Source organism: Dasypus novemcinctus, chromosome 8 (genome assembly GCF_030445035.2).
Source record: "Dasypus novemcinctus isolate mDasNov1 chromosome 8, mDasNov1.1.hap2, whole genome shotgun sequence".
Taxonomy (NCBI): Eukaryota; Metazoa; Chordata; class Mammalia; order Cingulata; family Dasypodidae; genus Dasypus; species Dasypus novemcinctus.
Genome location: NC_080680.1, coordinates 48819256 through 48835411, shown reverse-complemented (window position 1 = coordinate 48835411; position 16156 = coordinate 48819256). Strand labels below are relative to the sequence as shown.

General features: G+C 35.8%; 1 protein-coding gene across 3 annotated transcripts in view; it reads right to left on the bottom strand.

The window, feature by feature from the left end:
- KDM4C (lysine demethylase 4C) overlaps positions 1-16156 on the bottom strand; it is a 518173-nt gene that overhangs the window by 180374 nt on the left and 321643 nt on the right. For 2 of the 3 annotated variants that reach the window (XM_058301838.2, XM_058301837.2), the window contains exon 13: positions 1169-1350. In XM_058301838.2, coding sequence (XP_058157821.1) covers positions 1169-1350 — 182 coding nt within the window. Of the gene's footprint in view, positions 1-1168; positions 1351-10964; positions 11256-16156 lie in introns of all 3 variants that reach the window. The other variant, XM_071216722.1, reaches the window with a different exon arrangement.

Below are 16156 nucleotides of genomic sequence, written 5' to 3'. Positions count from 1 at the left end.
GCGGGGGGGAAGGGGAGAGGAATAAATGAAAAATAAATCTTCAAAAAAAAAAGTCTACAGGAAACTATCTGGGATGAGGGAGGGGCAGAATGGGGAGTTATTGCTTAAGTAGTACAGAGTTTCTGTTTGGGGTGATGTAAAAGCTTTGATAATAGATGATGGCAATGATAACAAAACATTGTGAATATAATTAACACCACTAAATTGTAAAAATAAAAATGGATAAAATGTTATATTAAAAATAAAAAATTTAAAAATTTAAATTAAAAAGTTAAGTTTGACCAATAAAACCCAGAAACTTAATGAATAAAATGAAAACAAAAATAATGTTCTCTTATTTTGACACATCAAAGATATCTGGTGAGTAAAATAATTCCTCTATTTAAAAAAGTCTGAAAATGTGTCATGCTCTGAAACATCTGGACAGAATAAAATTTACTTTATATGGAACTCTAAGAGATATGTGATCTTGAATAAAATATTTCTGATTCTATTAATGAAAGCATGAGCCAAAATATAGTGTTCTTATCAATACACCTTATAACATATGGGACTTAAAATATGCTGTTCAACTGAACACCTGGATTCCTAAAGATCACTTCAACTGTATTAGTGTTAAAGAATGGGAAATCTGTAAGCTGAAATGTTACAACATATATGCAATAATGGAGAAAACAGCATCAAGCACAACTGGCTAATGATGGTGAACTTACCAGTTCAGATTGTACTGCTATCTGCTGTGTCTTCTGTATGTTCACATGATGAGAGATTTTTTAAATGTGGGCCATAGTTGGCATTTTTATTATTTGAGACATGAAAGAGAAAATAAGTCTAAGCTCTCTCTAAGCAAATTTTTGCTCTATTTATGCTTTAAGTTCTGTGTATCTTGATGAAAAGGATAGGAAGAAAGGTTAGAAATGCCTCTTTCCTAAAATAAAGTAGGATATTCAAAAAAGAAAAAGTACTATCACAGAAATGTCTCCTCAACAGCATATCAAAATTCTGTTTGTCATTCTATATAAGCCATTACCTACATAAGATTTAATGTTTTCCTTTATATGTATATACTAAGCCTACAGTAATTCACAGGTGATCCTTGGTTTTGTAGTCACAAAGAAGGCGCAACAATGAAAGGAAACCTCCACAGTGACCCCCTTCCCACCATTACCTTGTAGTAGGGCATGAGGAGAGTACAAATTGCACAATGTGGCTCCATTTTGGCCACGGCTATATTATACTCTTGCTCAGCCACAAAGTTTGGTGCCTTTGTCTGCCAAAGGTGGACCAGAGGCTTCGCCCAAGACTCTGTTTCTTCCACTTCCTCCTCAATCAATGGGACCTCGGGTAATTCTTTAGAGAAAGAGCATAAAAACAGAGTGAACATGGGACCAAAGGAAACTAACTCTAGCTATAAGAGAAGCAAACATTGCAAGTACTCTGTGATATTAATTCAAGATTGCAAACAGACTTTGTCTTTCAGACATATCCTGAGAAATCAAACAAAGGGGATTTCCTTCTACCCTTCCCAATCCTTCAAGGATGGGTTCTAATATCTAGGAGGCCACTCTCTTCTTGTCACCTTCCCCATTTCTGCCAGGAAGAATTAACGTGCTCCCTGCTTTCATCTCCCCTATTCTTGTTTCTATTGCTACCATAACACCTAATGGATGTGAAACAATCCTCCAGCTAGCAGGGGTACTTACTAGTCCAGTAAGTACCTTAACAATATCTTTGTAGTTTCCTCACATAACACAATACTGGCTCAAAAATGTTGCTGAATTAGACTGTACTTAATAAACTTTAGAGTTAAAGAATTCATGACAAGTAACATTTACAAGGTACTTATTATGTGCCAAACATTGTATTGACATTACACTGATTTATAAAAGACAGTCGCTATGTAAAATGTTCTTATCTGTTCTATGTGATGCCCTAGATGACTTTGACAGTAGAAGGTAAATCTCTTAAGCACTGATCTCTGTTAACAAGAAAAGGGCAGAGAGAGATCTACTCCACTGAAATACCACATTTCAAAATTTTATAGACGACCAGGAAATTACAGGAGGCAAAAACTATTGAGAGAAAAGAAATCCTAGTGCCTATAGCATAGAACAGTATACCAGGGTCAAGCTGTAGCAACTACAGCTGCATCTAGTGCTTAATGTCAAGAGACTGTCCTAACACATTCTAAAATCAGCCACCAGTAGCTGTCACAGCCTTCTGAGGAAACACTGTAGCATAATGGTTTCTGCTCTAAAGCATGGTGTTTCTGATAAACCATTGTGTTCCAGCCTTTGCCTGTTGACATACTTGCAAAAGAATAACTATTGCTACATATTGGCTCACAATAAGTTCATCTATTACTTACTCTATTAGAAAACAATAAAACTCACAACAAGTAGTTGGAACTATATGAGACTACCATTATAAAGAACAAAAATATGACTCAACATCAACAATTTCATATTGCCCAACCTAATAAGTTGATGGATATCCAATATTCCAAGATGCTCTTATCCCTTAGGTTGCTGTAAGTTAATGTAAGGAATTCAAATTTTCTCAGGAATGGAGGAAAAATTTTTTTAAATTCCTTATAGCCTAGTGATACGAAGAAAGAGGTAGGAGGAAGGACAATTCCTGACATTGGAGTAAGGGAGCAGGTGGAAATGGGCAAAGCTATACCGCCCCCAATTTCTACTTCAATGAGAAAGCTTGTCCTTTGGGGGACTGATGACAACTAATGGCCTGACCTCAAACATGCTCAGTATTGACCTGGTAGTAAATTCTGCTCAACAGCTGTCCTTCCCCACAGATGAAGTCTTACTCTGGCCGGAAGAGCACTTGTCTACTGCTTGGATGCTCTCCGGGTCAGAGTAAGCAATTATTAATGTTGAATCCTGTAAATGAAAAAGCAGCTGGCAGCACAACTGTGCCACCTCAATTAGAGGGAACTGACAAATCTAGCGACACAGCTTTGAATTCAAACCATCTGATTTAGAAAGGTTACAGTCTTGGATAAGACAGGTTCTCACATGGGAATAAGTCTTTCTTCAGTATTTTTTTCTTTCTTTTTAATATTAAAATGAAATAGTAAATATACAAGTTCTTTTTAAACTGTAAAATGCTAAAATTCTTTGTAAATACTAAAGAGATCTATAAATACATGTAATACTATTTAAAATCCACCCAACGATCTCCTTATTTTCATTTGATAAGTTTGTAATTTAATGCTACAATATTTTTCTTAGGGGAAAAGAGAGGTTCCATGTAGTCAAAAGCGTCAATGGTTCAATCAGATTTTAATGAAGCTTTTAAAGTAAAAAAAGAATACATTTTTCTATATTCAAAATATTTTGTCCTCCTGAAATGTTCTCATCAAATTCTTCATTTCTCCCTCATCTCCAGAATTCATGCTTAGTATAGAACAATGCCATGGTTGAAGCATAGACCAATATTATACTAACCCAAGCTATTACCTTTTCCATTTTCATGATATTCATTTAACTAGAAGCCACAATCCTTTAAGACAAAAAGAATATTTTGAGGAATAAAAGAGCCCCTTCAGGACATCATGGCACTCTCATCATCATATAATTCCAAATGAAAACTCTTTCCCTATCAGCCCACAAAGATAACTTCCTGGTTTCTTTTCAGTGTACCTTCATCCACCAATATTCAAAAGAGAGGAATATATTTTTCTACAATACCTTTTCATTTTTTTTTATTGTTTGACATTACTATGCCTATGAATATCCTCTCTTCCTCCCTTCTTCAACTAGGGTTGACTAATGAACCTCTAAATGTTTCACTATAATCTCCCTGGTATATAATTATCTCCCAACATGATGAATTTTATAACATGTCATGGAATGAAAACAGAACCATACTGTTTCATAGATCATTAGATTTAAGAAAAAAAAATTAGTTCTCAGAACATCTTATTAAAAGGAGAGGACAGAGGACAAATGTTATTAAATATAAAAAGACATGGACACTGTAGGCATTTAAAGAATATCAATGTTTTGATTACTATAATTATCTTGTGTGTGTGTTCTATGTATCAGCATTCCAACAATGAGAAAACTGTACACATCTCTGAGTCTCATCCTGAATGCCACAGTTTGCAGTGGAATCAGGAGAATGAGGAAAATGAAAGATCCTTTAGGGTAAGAGCATCAAAGTTCTGCAAACCTGTGAAAATGTCACTAGCCATAGAATTCCCTTGTTTCCTAACAATATTCTTAACAAGGACAAAGAGTTAATATAACTTTCAAAAATATCCTTTCGAGTGACACCTCTTAGAATATACAAAATGAGCCAGTTCAGCATGAATAATTTTTAGGATCTATGGTTTTTAGAGGAAAGGGGGTTTTGGTAAAAGGGTAATTGATAGATTACAGTGGTTATATCAAATTATGGTCTGTAAATACACGGGAATGCCCAACAGCATTTAATGGAGGCTGTAAGGTCAAAACTACCAGCATAAAAATATGGAGATGTTATTTGCCTATTTCACCATGTAGCCATTAGTAATGGTGATACAAAGTAATGGTGAACAAAACTGTGGATGCCTGAGCTAGAATCAAGACGGCAATACCAAAGCAGTCATTGTGCTCTAATAGCCACACACTTGCAAAGAAAGCCAACTTCACTTAAGAATATCTTCGATGGGAAGTTGAGGCTTAAAATTTACAGATTTTTGTGTGATCTATGTATCTTAAAAAAAAAAAAAAAGATTAAAATAATGTACAGAGTTTCTACTTGGAATGATGGAAATGTTTTGGAAATGCATAGTGGTGATGGTAGCACAACATTGTGAATGCAATTAACAGCACTGAAATATATATTTGAATATGATTAAAGGGGGAAATGAGAGACTGTATATAGGTAATGGAATAAAAATTTATTTTTAAATCCATGGAACTACACTACACAGTGAAACTGAAGTTAAACCATGTACTTTAAGGATACAATCATAAAAATGTGCTATCATCAATTATAAAAAATGTTTTACACCAAAGCAAGTTGTTAATAATAAGGTGGTATATGGGAATCCTGTATTTTATGCATGATTGTTCTGTAAACCCACATCTACTTTAATAAAGAAAAGAACAGTAGGAGAAAAAAAAATGTCCATGATAAAGGGAAAAAAAGGATCCATTTTATGAGACCTGTGACAAAATGGGAAATCCACATAAAGAGCTTCTGCTGCACATTGAAGTCTTGAGGAACTGCACTTGGGCAAAAACTTGAGTAGCAAGTTAAACTAGTTGGTTATAACGGAATACCATTTTTATGTGAAAGAATGATTTGCCATCTGAACATGTACAAAGAAAATGTCACTTTAAAAAAAACTGAGAATATTTGTTAAAATAGTAATTGAAACCTTTAAGTCAAAATTAGAATTTAGTAAACATTCGCTATTATGAGTGTGACAGCAGAAGCAGATATGAGAACCAAGCTATTTTCTATTAAATCCAGAATTAACAGAAGAATTTGTAAAAAAGAGAAAACAATACCACTCTTCTCACTTGGGGGCTGGGCAGGATTGGGAAAAGAGACTTATTTTTCATAAAAACACATGTTAAGAGTGTATATAATTACTATATTGCTACAATCCTTTTGGTGTCTGGATTCCTTATGTCTTAAAATTTTTGAGAACCACAAAAAAGGGAATAAGAACCACTGACATTTACATGGGCATTTTCATCCAAAAGTTTTAGTATCACCGCTGAACCATACAGACCAAATAGAATAGGTACAGACTGATCTTACAGCCAAGCAAGAATTTCATAAACTGCTTTCCTCAATCATCCTGTGATCCTCAAAAAGAAAACAGGAGAAAACACTGCCAAAAGGCTTCCTTTTTCTTGGTTCTTTCATTAAAGTTCTACAAGATTTGTAAAGCTATAGTTGAAAAAAAATTCTATGCCAGTAGCACTTGCATTTTTTCTCTGTGGGTGAGCCCCTCCCTTCACAGCAGAAACCTAGATTCTTAGACTATTATATTACAAAAACATCCCTTACTACCCTGGAGCAAATAAAGTATAGTCAAGCAAAGCATGAACCTAAACAGAAAACAGTTCCTTAAATCTGCAGGAGCCCTTCAGAATTCACAACAGCAGGTTTTAACACAGCTCCAGGCACCAACCACACTGTCAGAACTTTGTCCCAAATAAGAGGCATAAGCAGTGGCGAATGCAGCCAGCTTATGAAGGATGGCCAGACTCCATGACAAGCAATACTCTGAGGGTGAACAGGGAAAACACTATCTTGGATAAATATGCTGGACTAGAATACTGCCAACATACAAGCATTCAAATTCTTTTATTTTGTAAAGAAGTTGCCTAAACCAAGCTCCAAACTCCTGGATAATGTACAAAATAAACTGAAATTGTTGTTTTATATTAGTACTAAAAATACCCTCTCTGACTTAGATATAGGAAGCCAATTCTGCCCTTGGTACAGTTAAAAACTCTTACAAACCAAGAAGTATATATCTGACAAAGCTATCTTTCAAAACTGAGGGAGGGATGAAGAGATTCCCAGTAAACAAAATCTGAGGGACTCTATCACCATTTCACTGGTCCTACAAGAAGTGCTAAAGGGAGTCCTGTGAGTTCTAAGGAAAGGATACTAGACAATGACTAAAACCACATGAGCAAATAAACATCTCTGGTAAAGAAAGTGACATTTATAAATATAAATATAAGTACCAGTACTTTTTACTTTCTACAGGATCTAAAAGGCAAATGTATGAAATATCATATTAAAGCTATGATTTAAGATTCATAATATATAAATATGTCAGTTTTGGCAAGAACTACATAAAGGGGGGAATGGAGATGAAAAGGAAAATAGTTTATGTATGCTAGTGAAGTAACTAAGTTAATATCAAAGTAAATGAGATTGTTATACATTTAGGATGTTAAACTTAAGCCCCATAGTACCACAAGGAAAATATTAAAGAATATGCAAATTCCTAGAGTCAGAAAGTAGAGTACAGTTTACCAGCAATGGGTGGCAAGGGCAGTGGGAAGTTAATGCAAAATAAGCATAGGGCTTCTGTTTGGGGTGAAGGGAAAGTTCTAGTAATGGATGGTGGTGAGAGTACTGTAACATTGTGAATGTGATTAATCCCACTGAATGGTATACTTGGGAGGGGCTGGGATGGCAAGATTAATATTGTGCATGTTTCTGAGGAAAGAAGGGAGGGAACAAGTGAGGGAGTGAGGGAGGGAGGAAGAGAGGGAGGGAAAGTAAAGATGTAATGACAAATACAATACATAACACTGAATGGAATCAAGAAATGGAGGAGAAAAGGTTCAAAAGAACATTACTGGGACATAAGAATAAATTGGAATATGGAAAGTTAGCTTTATATCAATGCTAAATTTCTTAAACTTGATAACTGCACTTAAAGTGATTACATAAGCAAATATCCTTGTTCATGGGAAATGCACATAGACGTACTATGAGTTCGAGGAATATTGCATGTGTAACTTGCTCTCAAATGCTGAAAAAATGATGGAGGTGAGGGGAGGAAGGGAAGGAAAAAGGGATAGAAATATGGCACAGGAGCAAAATGCTAAAATTCGTGGATCTGGATAACTGGAGGGGTGGTTCTCTGTATAGGGTATGTATGATTTTGCAACTCTCCTGTAAGTGTGAAAGTATTTAAAAAGAAAAAGTTAAATTTAAAAGAAAAAAAAGGAGTATATGTTCCTGATCATTATGATACCACCATGCCAATCCAATGGTTGGTCACCTACTCAAGACATCAAGACATTTTCAGGAGAGAAAAATAAATGTCATCTTAAAAATAAATAAATAAATAAAGCTCTTGGATCAAGGTAGTAGAAATAAATATGTACAAAGAAACTCAATAATAGTGCTCAGGAAGAAATGTGGTTTAAAACAGACTTTATGATTTATATATATATATATATATCATGGCTATGAAAATATAACTAGAGCTTCTGTCACTACAATTACTTCTAGGTAAAATCACAGTAATGAGCCACTCACAGGCACCCTGCTTACAATCTCTCCACCTCACTTGAAAGTATCTTAAATGCCTCTCTAAAATTACCCTCCTTGTTTACAGTTCAAACCATACCTGCCTTCTTCCCAAGATCATGAGAAAACACTTTCTAACAAATCAAATCCAGTTTCACAGTGGTAATTTGATCTTTGCCCTATTATTAGTGTTATACCATGAAGTAGGAGAGTCAATTCTAAATCTGCTGCTGATCAGCCCTACAGTAGTCTGAGAGTTATTGAATGGGAGAAACTCGATCATACAGGTTATTGGATGAGTAAGAGAAGACCCCTAGAAAGTAAGTTGCTTAGTAATTGCTATAAACATCCTAGCTTTGAACAGAAAGTCAAGCTTGCTGCAATTCACTGGAAAATCTTTTTTTTTTATTGATTTTGTAAAAATATTACATTAAAAAAATATATATGAGGACCCCTTCAACCCCACCACCCCCACCCCACCACTCCCCCCCCAGCAACACTCATTCCCATCATCATGACACATCCATTGCATTTGGTAAGTACATCTCTGGGCACCTCTGCACCTCATGGTCAATGGTCCACATCATGGCCCATACGCTCCCCCATTCCATCCAGTGGGCCCTGTGAGGATTTACAATGTCCGGTGATTGCCCCTGAAGCACCATCCAGGGCAGCTCCAAGTCCCTAAGACGCCTCCACATCTCGTCTCTTCCTGCCATTCCCCATACCCATTAGCCACCATGTCCACTTTTCCCACTCCAATGCCACCTTTTCTCTGTGGACCTTCGATTGGTTGTGTCCATTGCACCTCTATGTCAAGAGGAGGCTCAGATTCCACATGGATACTGGATGCAATCCTCCCGCTTTCAGTTGTAGGCACTCTAGGCTCCATGATGTGGTGGTTGTCCTTCTTCAACTCCATCTTAGCTGAGTGAGGTGAGTCCAATAAATCAGATTGTAGGTGCTGGAGTCTGTTGAGGCTCAGGGCCTGGCTATCACATTGTCAGTCCAGAGATTCAGATCCCCTAAATATATCTTAAACCCCAACACCAACTACAACTCCAGCACAGTAGCATGAAAGTCTTATGAAGAGAGATCCCATCTGAGTTCAGATTCATCACGCATAAACACCAGCTCAATTCACTGGAAAATCTTAAGATGGTCTGAGAAGCCTCCAAAGATTTCCATTTAAACTAAATCTGGGGTGGTTTTCATTATTTAAATAACTTTTTTCCACAAGTTAATAAAACTTCCTATGGTGTGTTGAGGGCCCCACTGGTAATAGAGAAGATGATTTTAATGTTACATATATATTTTTTTGGTTACTTTCTATAAACTCATTTATACTGTTTTTCATATGAAAGTATACACGTGAAACTGGAAAATATATATTTAAAAATATTAGTTTAAGCGATAAAATGATTAAATATATGACAAAGAACTACAGATAAATAATATAATAAATTTGGTATTAAAAAAAGTTATAAAGCTCCTCACTTTGCAGTTTAGAACAATGGTTATTAAACTATTCTAGGGTGACCACAGCTACAATGGGTAGTTTATTATAAACCAATAGTAGTATAATAAACTTAGCACTCTTCAGAATGCCACAGGGAGAAAAGTGGTAATTCTAAAATTGAGAAAGAACTAAAACAATGTTTCATTCATGCAATCTGTGTGATCTTAAACTTTGGCTATAATTTTAAATCTCAATTTCTCCATCTAAAAATACTCAAGACTACCTAAGTTACAGTGCTTTCAAAAAGGTTATGTGAGAGACTAGCCTTAAAGTCACTACTCACTGGTATGTATGTCCTGGGGTCTTCAGTGGATGATGGTTCCTTCCCTTTGGATCTCCAGCAAAATCTTTGCAAAGGTCATCCAAAAAACTCCTTGAAATGAAAACCCTAAATACTAATCTTTTAAAATACCAGTACAAACTAGAAGAATGAGAGTCAATCTAGATTGAAACCCAATTATCTCTAATACGTAAACATTTACATTAAAAGATTTATGCTTTCAGATAAAAATTCATAATTTTTCTTTAAACCTACAATTTATCTTATTTTTAAAAAGGAAAAAATATCACTGAAGTATTGTTTGTGATAAAAAAAAATAAGAACTAAGCATTCATTAAGAAATATGTAAAGAAATTATGGCATGCATACATTATATACCATTAGAAAGGGTGATCTGAAGACTTAAATATTATATATAAAATGAATATTAAACATTATATAATATAAACTTTCACATTAAATGAATATGAATATCACAACATAATAACAAATGAAAAACCAGGACATAAAGATGTATATTAAGAATGATGCCAATTCTATGGGAAGCAGACTTGGCCTAATGGATAGGGCATCCGCCTACCACATGGGAGGTCTGTGGTTCAAACCCAGGGCCTCCTTGACCCGTGTGGAGCTGGCCCATGAGCAGTGCTGATGTGCACAAGGGACACCCCCACGAAGGGGAGCCCCACGCACAAGGAGTGCGCCCCGTAAAGAGAGCCACCCAGGGCGAAGAAAGTGCAGCCTGCCCAAGAAATGCGCCGCACACATGGAGAGCTAACACAACAAGATGATGCAACAAAAAGAAACAAAGATTCCCAGTGCCGCTGATAAGGATGGAAGCGGTCACAGAGAGCGGGCAACTGGAGGGAAGGGGAGAGAAATAAATAAAAAATAAATCTTTTAAAAAAAAAAAAGAATGATGCCAATTCTATCGAAAAATTTTTTCTTTAAAAGTCTGGAACAAAGGAAAGGGAATTTGCAAGGTTTCAGAATTATAAAAATATGCAATCTTAAAAACTGAAAATAAAGATACTACAGTCAGAATTATACTGTTGGCACTATAAATTGGGGGAAATCTTAGTTTAGGAGCAGGCTTAAGTCAGATTTATTCACTCAGCGCGGTCTCTTTGAACACATTTTACTTACTGTGAGTGGATTTTCGTAAAGAAAAACATTTGGGCCATTTGTGGAAGGGCTGCTGCCAGGAGTCACTGATGGAACCCAGCAGATGGGAAAAGCCATCAACTCTACTACAGTACAGTTTCCCTTTGCCAATCACTACAATGCTTTTGCTGCTTTGGGTTATGTTCCAGTGATGTGTTTTGGCTACAACAGCACCATTCTCCACTATGAAGAGTATATAGCAGCATCTGCTATCTTTCAGGCACTTGGGCAAAATCTTAGTCCTGGGAGGCATTATATATGGTTTCAAATGTCCTGAAGGAAATTGAGAGGGGAAAGGGAGCAGGCATGAGTTACTCAAAAGAGCAAAGAAGTTTCAACTTGAGAACGTTACTATTTCTATATTCTATGTAGTATAAAAACTATATTTCAAGGATTTTTTCAATTGTTGATTTTCCAAGATTGCAAAGGTATGTTCAAAATTTCAAAATGGAAAAACTTATGAGAGTCTTAGGTATGATTGGACAGGGAAGTAGTGTCATTGAAGAAAAATAAAATTCTGCATTACAGCTCCACTAAAGTGTTAATGTAAAAAAAGATACCAGAGAAGGGTATACAAATATTTAAAGTTTGAAGAACTTAAGAAATTAAATGGATAGACCTAGTTTTATTCTTTAGATATCACTTCTCAATAACAAATGTCAAAAATGTTTCAAAAGGATACATTCCAACTCATTCAATACACTGTTTTAAAGAACAAATACATTTCAAAGCACACATCTTTAAATTTCCTATTATAAGAAAATGTACTGATAACTAGATACCTCGGGGGAGATGGGCTGTACAGGGGAGTTTGGCATTACCAGTAATGTTTAAATTTCTTGAGAACATTAGTTTATGTTCACACTTGTGTATATAGTCTTATAACACTCATGAACAACATAAGGAAGACTGGGAAGCTAATCTAACCTACCAACAAAGAAGGCTGGCTCTTTTCAGGCATTTACGTTCATTTCAACTTCTCTTATCAATATTTTCTCTCTCTTCCTGGGGTAACTACTGAGATAAAATATCTAAGTACAAAATTTCAAATTAAAGATATAGGATTCAAAGCCTGTATGTACTACTTGCCAGCTGTGGAACCTTGGGTAAGTGATTTACTGTCTCTAGACCTCAGTTTCCTCGTCAATAAAAAGGGTAATTAGACCACCTGTCTTAAAGAACAGTAAACAACAACTACTTATAATGTATGCAAATAAGAAGAAACCAGCAGTCAGTATGTTTATATTGGTGGTGAGGGGAAAAAGAAAATCGCTAGAAGCAAGCAAGCATAGCTTTGGAAAAGAAGCTGACAACAAGGCACCAAAATGAACTGATTGTAGACATCAAATCAAAGAAACAAGAAAGTGTGAGTATATGAAACTCACAATGTGCACAGCAATATGATAGATGCTGGAAATAAGGAATCAACACTCTTGTTGCCTTCAAGGAATTCAAAAGTTCTCAGTGGGAGAAACCTCCAGTTTCTTAAACTTTTCCATCAATAGGAGCCATACACGAAGCCAAAAAATAAAAAAGCAAGATCTCCAAGCAATGATTCACTAGCATTTTGTAACCTGCTTGAAAAAGTTCCCCTTAGCTAAAAGTCAGCTCTTTCAGTTTATGTAAAGGGCAGCAGAATCCTTAGACATTCTCACCCAATAACTAACAGAAGACACTTTGGAAGACAAGGTGTTAAGGAGACTCAGAAAGAACTTCAAGCAAAGCAGCCATGATTCTGACTATTAGAGAAACAAGGATACAGACTATTCAAGAGAATGTACAGAAGAAATAAGAAGGGGATAAAGCAGCAAATGTTAATTCTCATTCCACACCCAAATTCATCAGGAGATCCTGACAGCTCTACTTTTTGCTATTCTTCAAACATGCTAGATTAGTTCTCTCCTGGTGACCTTTGTACTCCTTATTCTCTTCCAGAAAGATTCTTACCCAAGGTCCTCACCTAACTTCCTTGAAGGCATTATAAAGCATATTTCCTCAAGAAAATATAAAACATCAGTGCAGAATTAGAGCCAATTGATAGGTATAAAAACTAGTCACCTCACCATCTCCTTAAACCCTGGAAACAAGAACCTAGGAAAAAGTAAAACAATTCTATATGGAACTAAAAATAAGGGTAAAATTAGTCATTTCCTAACTAGCTGGGAACCTTAGATATGATTCTTAACCTCCCAGAGCTGAATAACTCCTTTCTAAAATCCACAACAATGGTACCAACATGCCAGCCTACAGAACATTGCTAGCGGAAAACTAAATTTTCTTTGGTACAAAACAAAACAAGAAAAAGTCAATAGAGTAAATTTATCATTAAATGAAATTAAAAAAAAAATACATAAGCCTTGCAAACTTTGCATACTTATTCTCCACCATCAGACCTAGTTGCACAACCAAGCAAAAGGTGGAAATTAAAACGCAGGAAATATGGTGCAAAAGAGGAGACTATTCAGTGGTCTAGAATGAAGACACCCAGGTCTCCAGGGAAAGGTGGTTGTGTAAAAGTTTAAGGAAATGTAAAGTAATATATGTGAGTTGTATAATGTTGCAGTTTTTGTAGATTTAAAAAATGTCAAATACTGGCCATTTCATACATTTCAGTATAATACAATTTATTTTTCTAAAGAATGGGATGAAGCATGCATTGAAATATAAAAAGTAGCTCCTCAGATGTGTTCCATAAGAACAAGTAAAAGTCATGCATGAAGTCGCAGGAATCAAAGTCCTAACTATGATTTTATAATCCAAATACATTTTTTCTTTATTTCTCCTGGCCCCCCAACCCCCCACAGTTGTCTGTTCTCTCTGTCCACTTGTTGTGTGTTCTTCTGTGACCACTTCTATTCTTGTCAGCGGCCCAGGAATCTGTGTCTCTTTTTGTTGCATCACCTTGCTGCATCAGCTCTCCCTGTGTGTGTGGCGCCACTCTTGGGCAGGCTGGACTTTCTTTTGCGTGGGGCGGCTCTCCTTACGGGGCACACTCCTTGTGCCTGGGGCTCCCCTATGTGGGGGACACTCCTGCATGGCATGGCACTCCTTGCGCGCATCAGCACTGCGCATGGGCTAGCTCCCATGTGGTAGGCGGACACTCTATCCATTAAGCCAAGTCTGCTTCCCCCAAATACTTTAATAATCCAAACACATTCAAGGCACCTGATCATGACTTCATGCCAACTATTGTTTAGAAAACTTTCAAGAGGGATTGTGAAAACTAGAGAAGGCAACTGTAATAGATAAATTAACATTTTTCCTCTAAACCCAACAAAACCTGATCAAGTGATTAGCATAATAAGAGCAAGTTGTTTTTTACTTTATTTCCCCTATTACAGGAAAAGTGAATTAATTCCATTGGGGAGAAATCAACCTAAACTGAGAACACACAAGTATTATTACAGAGCTATGTGTAAGATAAAATATCCATTCAGTCTGAGTGCCAACAACATCTATTGTTTTATGTCCAAATAAATGCAGGAATACATTGGCTGTAGCATCTCAACAAACATGCCAAGCCATTCTACTTAATAATCTGCCGAATTTGCTATTTTACTGTTTACACAGAAAATATGACTGCGCTTCTTATGAAAAAATATTACCTCAAGCAAATAAGAATTGATTGAAGAGACGATATCATTATGTAAAAGTTAATAACATTTGGAGAATGGCATGCAACAGTCATAAAACAGCTTCTGTTTTTCAAAATTGGCAGGAAAAAGGGAAAGAGACTATTTTTAAAGAGGGAAAACACTTTTGATGAGGATGTTCCTATACTTCACTATTTTCCTTTTCTATGAAAGGTGAGCATGGAAAAAGGACTACACATAACATTCCCAGGTCATGCAGGCATTAACAGTGAAGGAGAGACTAGAGGCCAGGCCTCAGGCTACCCACCACAAACAAAAGCCATCGCCCATTACCATCTGTCAGAACAAATAAATGGGTGCTTTTAGTATTTAATGCACTGTTTGTATTTAATACTTAAAATAACATTTGTAACATTTTAATCAATAAAAGACATCATTAGTACAGTTAGTCAATAGAGCCACTTTAATAAATCCTTGAAATAAAAGAAATAAAATTAAGACTGGCAAATATATACCAATACTTTTAGGAAAAAGGGAGTTACAGCATGCCAAAAGCAAGAAGGCATAATTCTCCCAAAAACATCTATCCACCAAAGGTGAACAGAAACAGCAAATTCTAAATAGTGTCCTTTTATTTGAGAAACAATTGCAAAGAGTCCAACAGCCAGTTTGTATACTAGGAATGCTCCCCAAAATGGGCACATCTTTACATATATCTTCCTGTGACTGAATGAGACAGTTAAGGAAACAACACAGGACATCTCAGGAAATTCCAGAAAAAACAAACATATCTAATTAAGTAAAATCAATGGGTAATTCTAGTCTTGAGAAAATATAGTTACAACAGGGTTAGTAGTCAACTGCATCACAAACACAAATGCTTTAATAAATCATGTGAGGAGGTGATAAAATTTTATGGGACTTGAGTTCCTGAAATTTCACTTACTTAAATGTGCTGAAATGTATACATTTTATTATTCGAAACAAGTGAAAACCTAGGTTAGATTGGTTAAATAATGGTCAAATGCCAAGAAAACTCTCTAATTAAAGTATCAATTTCTTCCCTTCCATCTATATATTCAAACATTTCATCCATTACTAAATGAACTGCAATATTAATAAAGGCAGACTTTCCTAAAATAAAATAATGTAATATTGCCTGAAATGCACTCTCAATCTAATCCTCAAGGCATGCAGATCTTATACAGATAGGGATCAAGGTGGAAGCTGTCTTTACTATCAAAGGATGCTTAACATCTCAGTATTGTACTACACTTGCTAAATTGCTAAAGCAGACATTTCAGACTAAATTAGAGTCATAACAAGGACTTTAAACTGTCTTGTAAATTTTCAAAGTTATAGTGGCATCACCTCTGCACTTGGGTAAACATGTTATAGATGGGTATCTTAGTCTTTAGATCTTTCTGTACTATTCTAGAAATCACACATTTTAAGTTGACGGATTTTAAATGAAAATTTGGTCCAATGGTGATTGGCTCTTTTCCAACTCTGCCAGAAGCTCCATAACTCTTTACATATCACCACATGCTATTGCAAGGACCTCAAAATGTCCAAAAATAA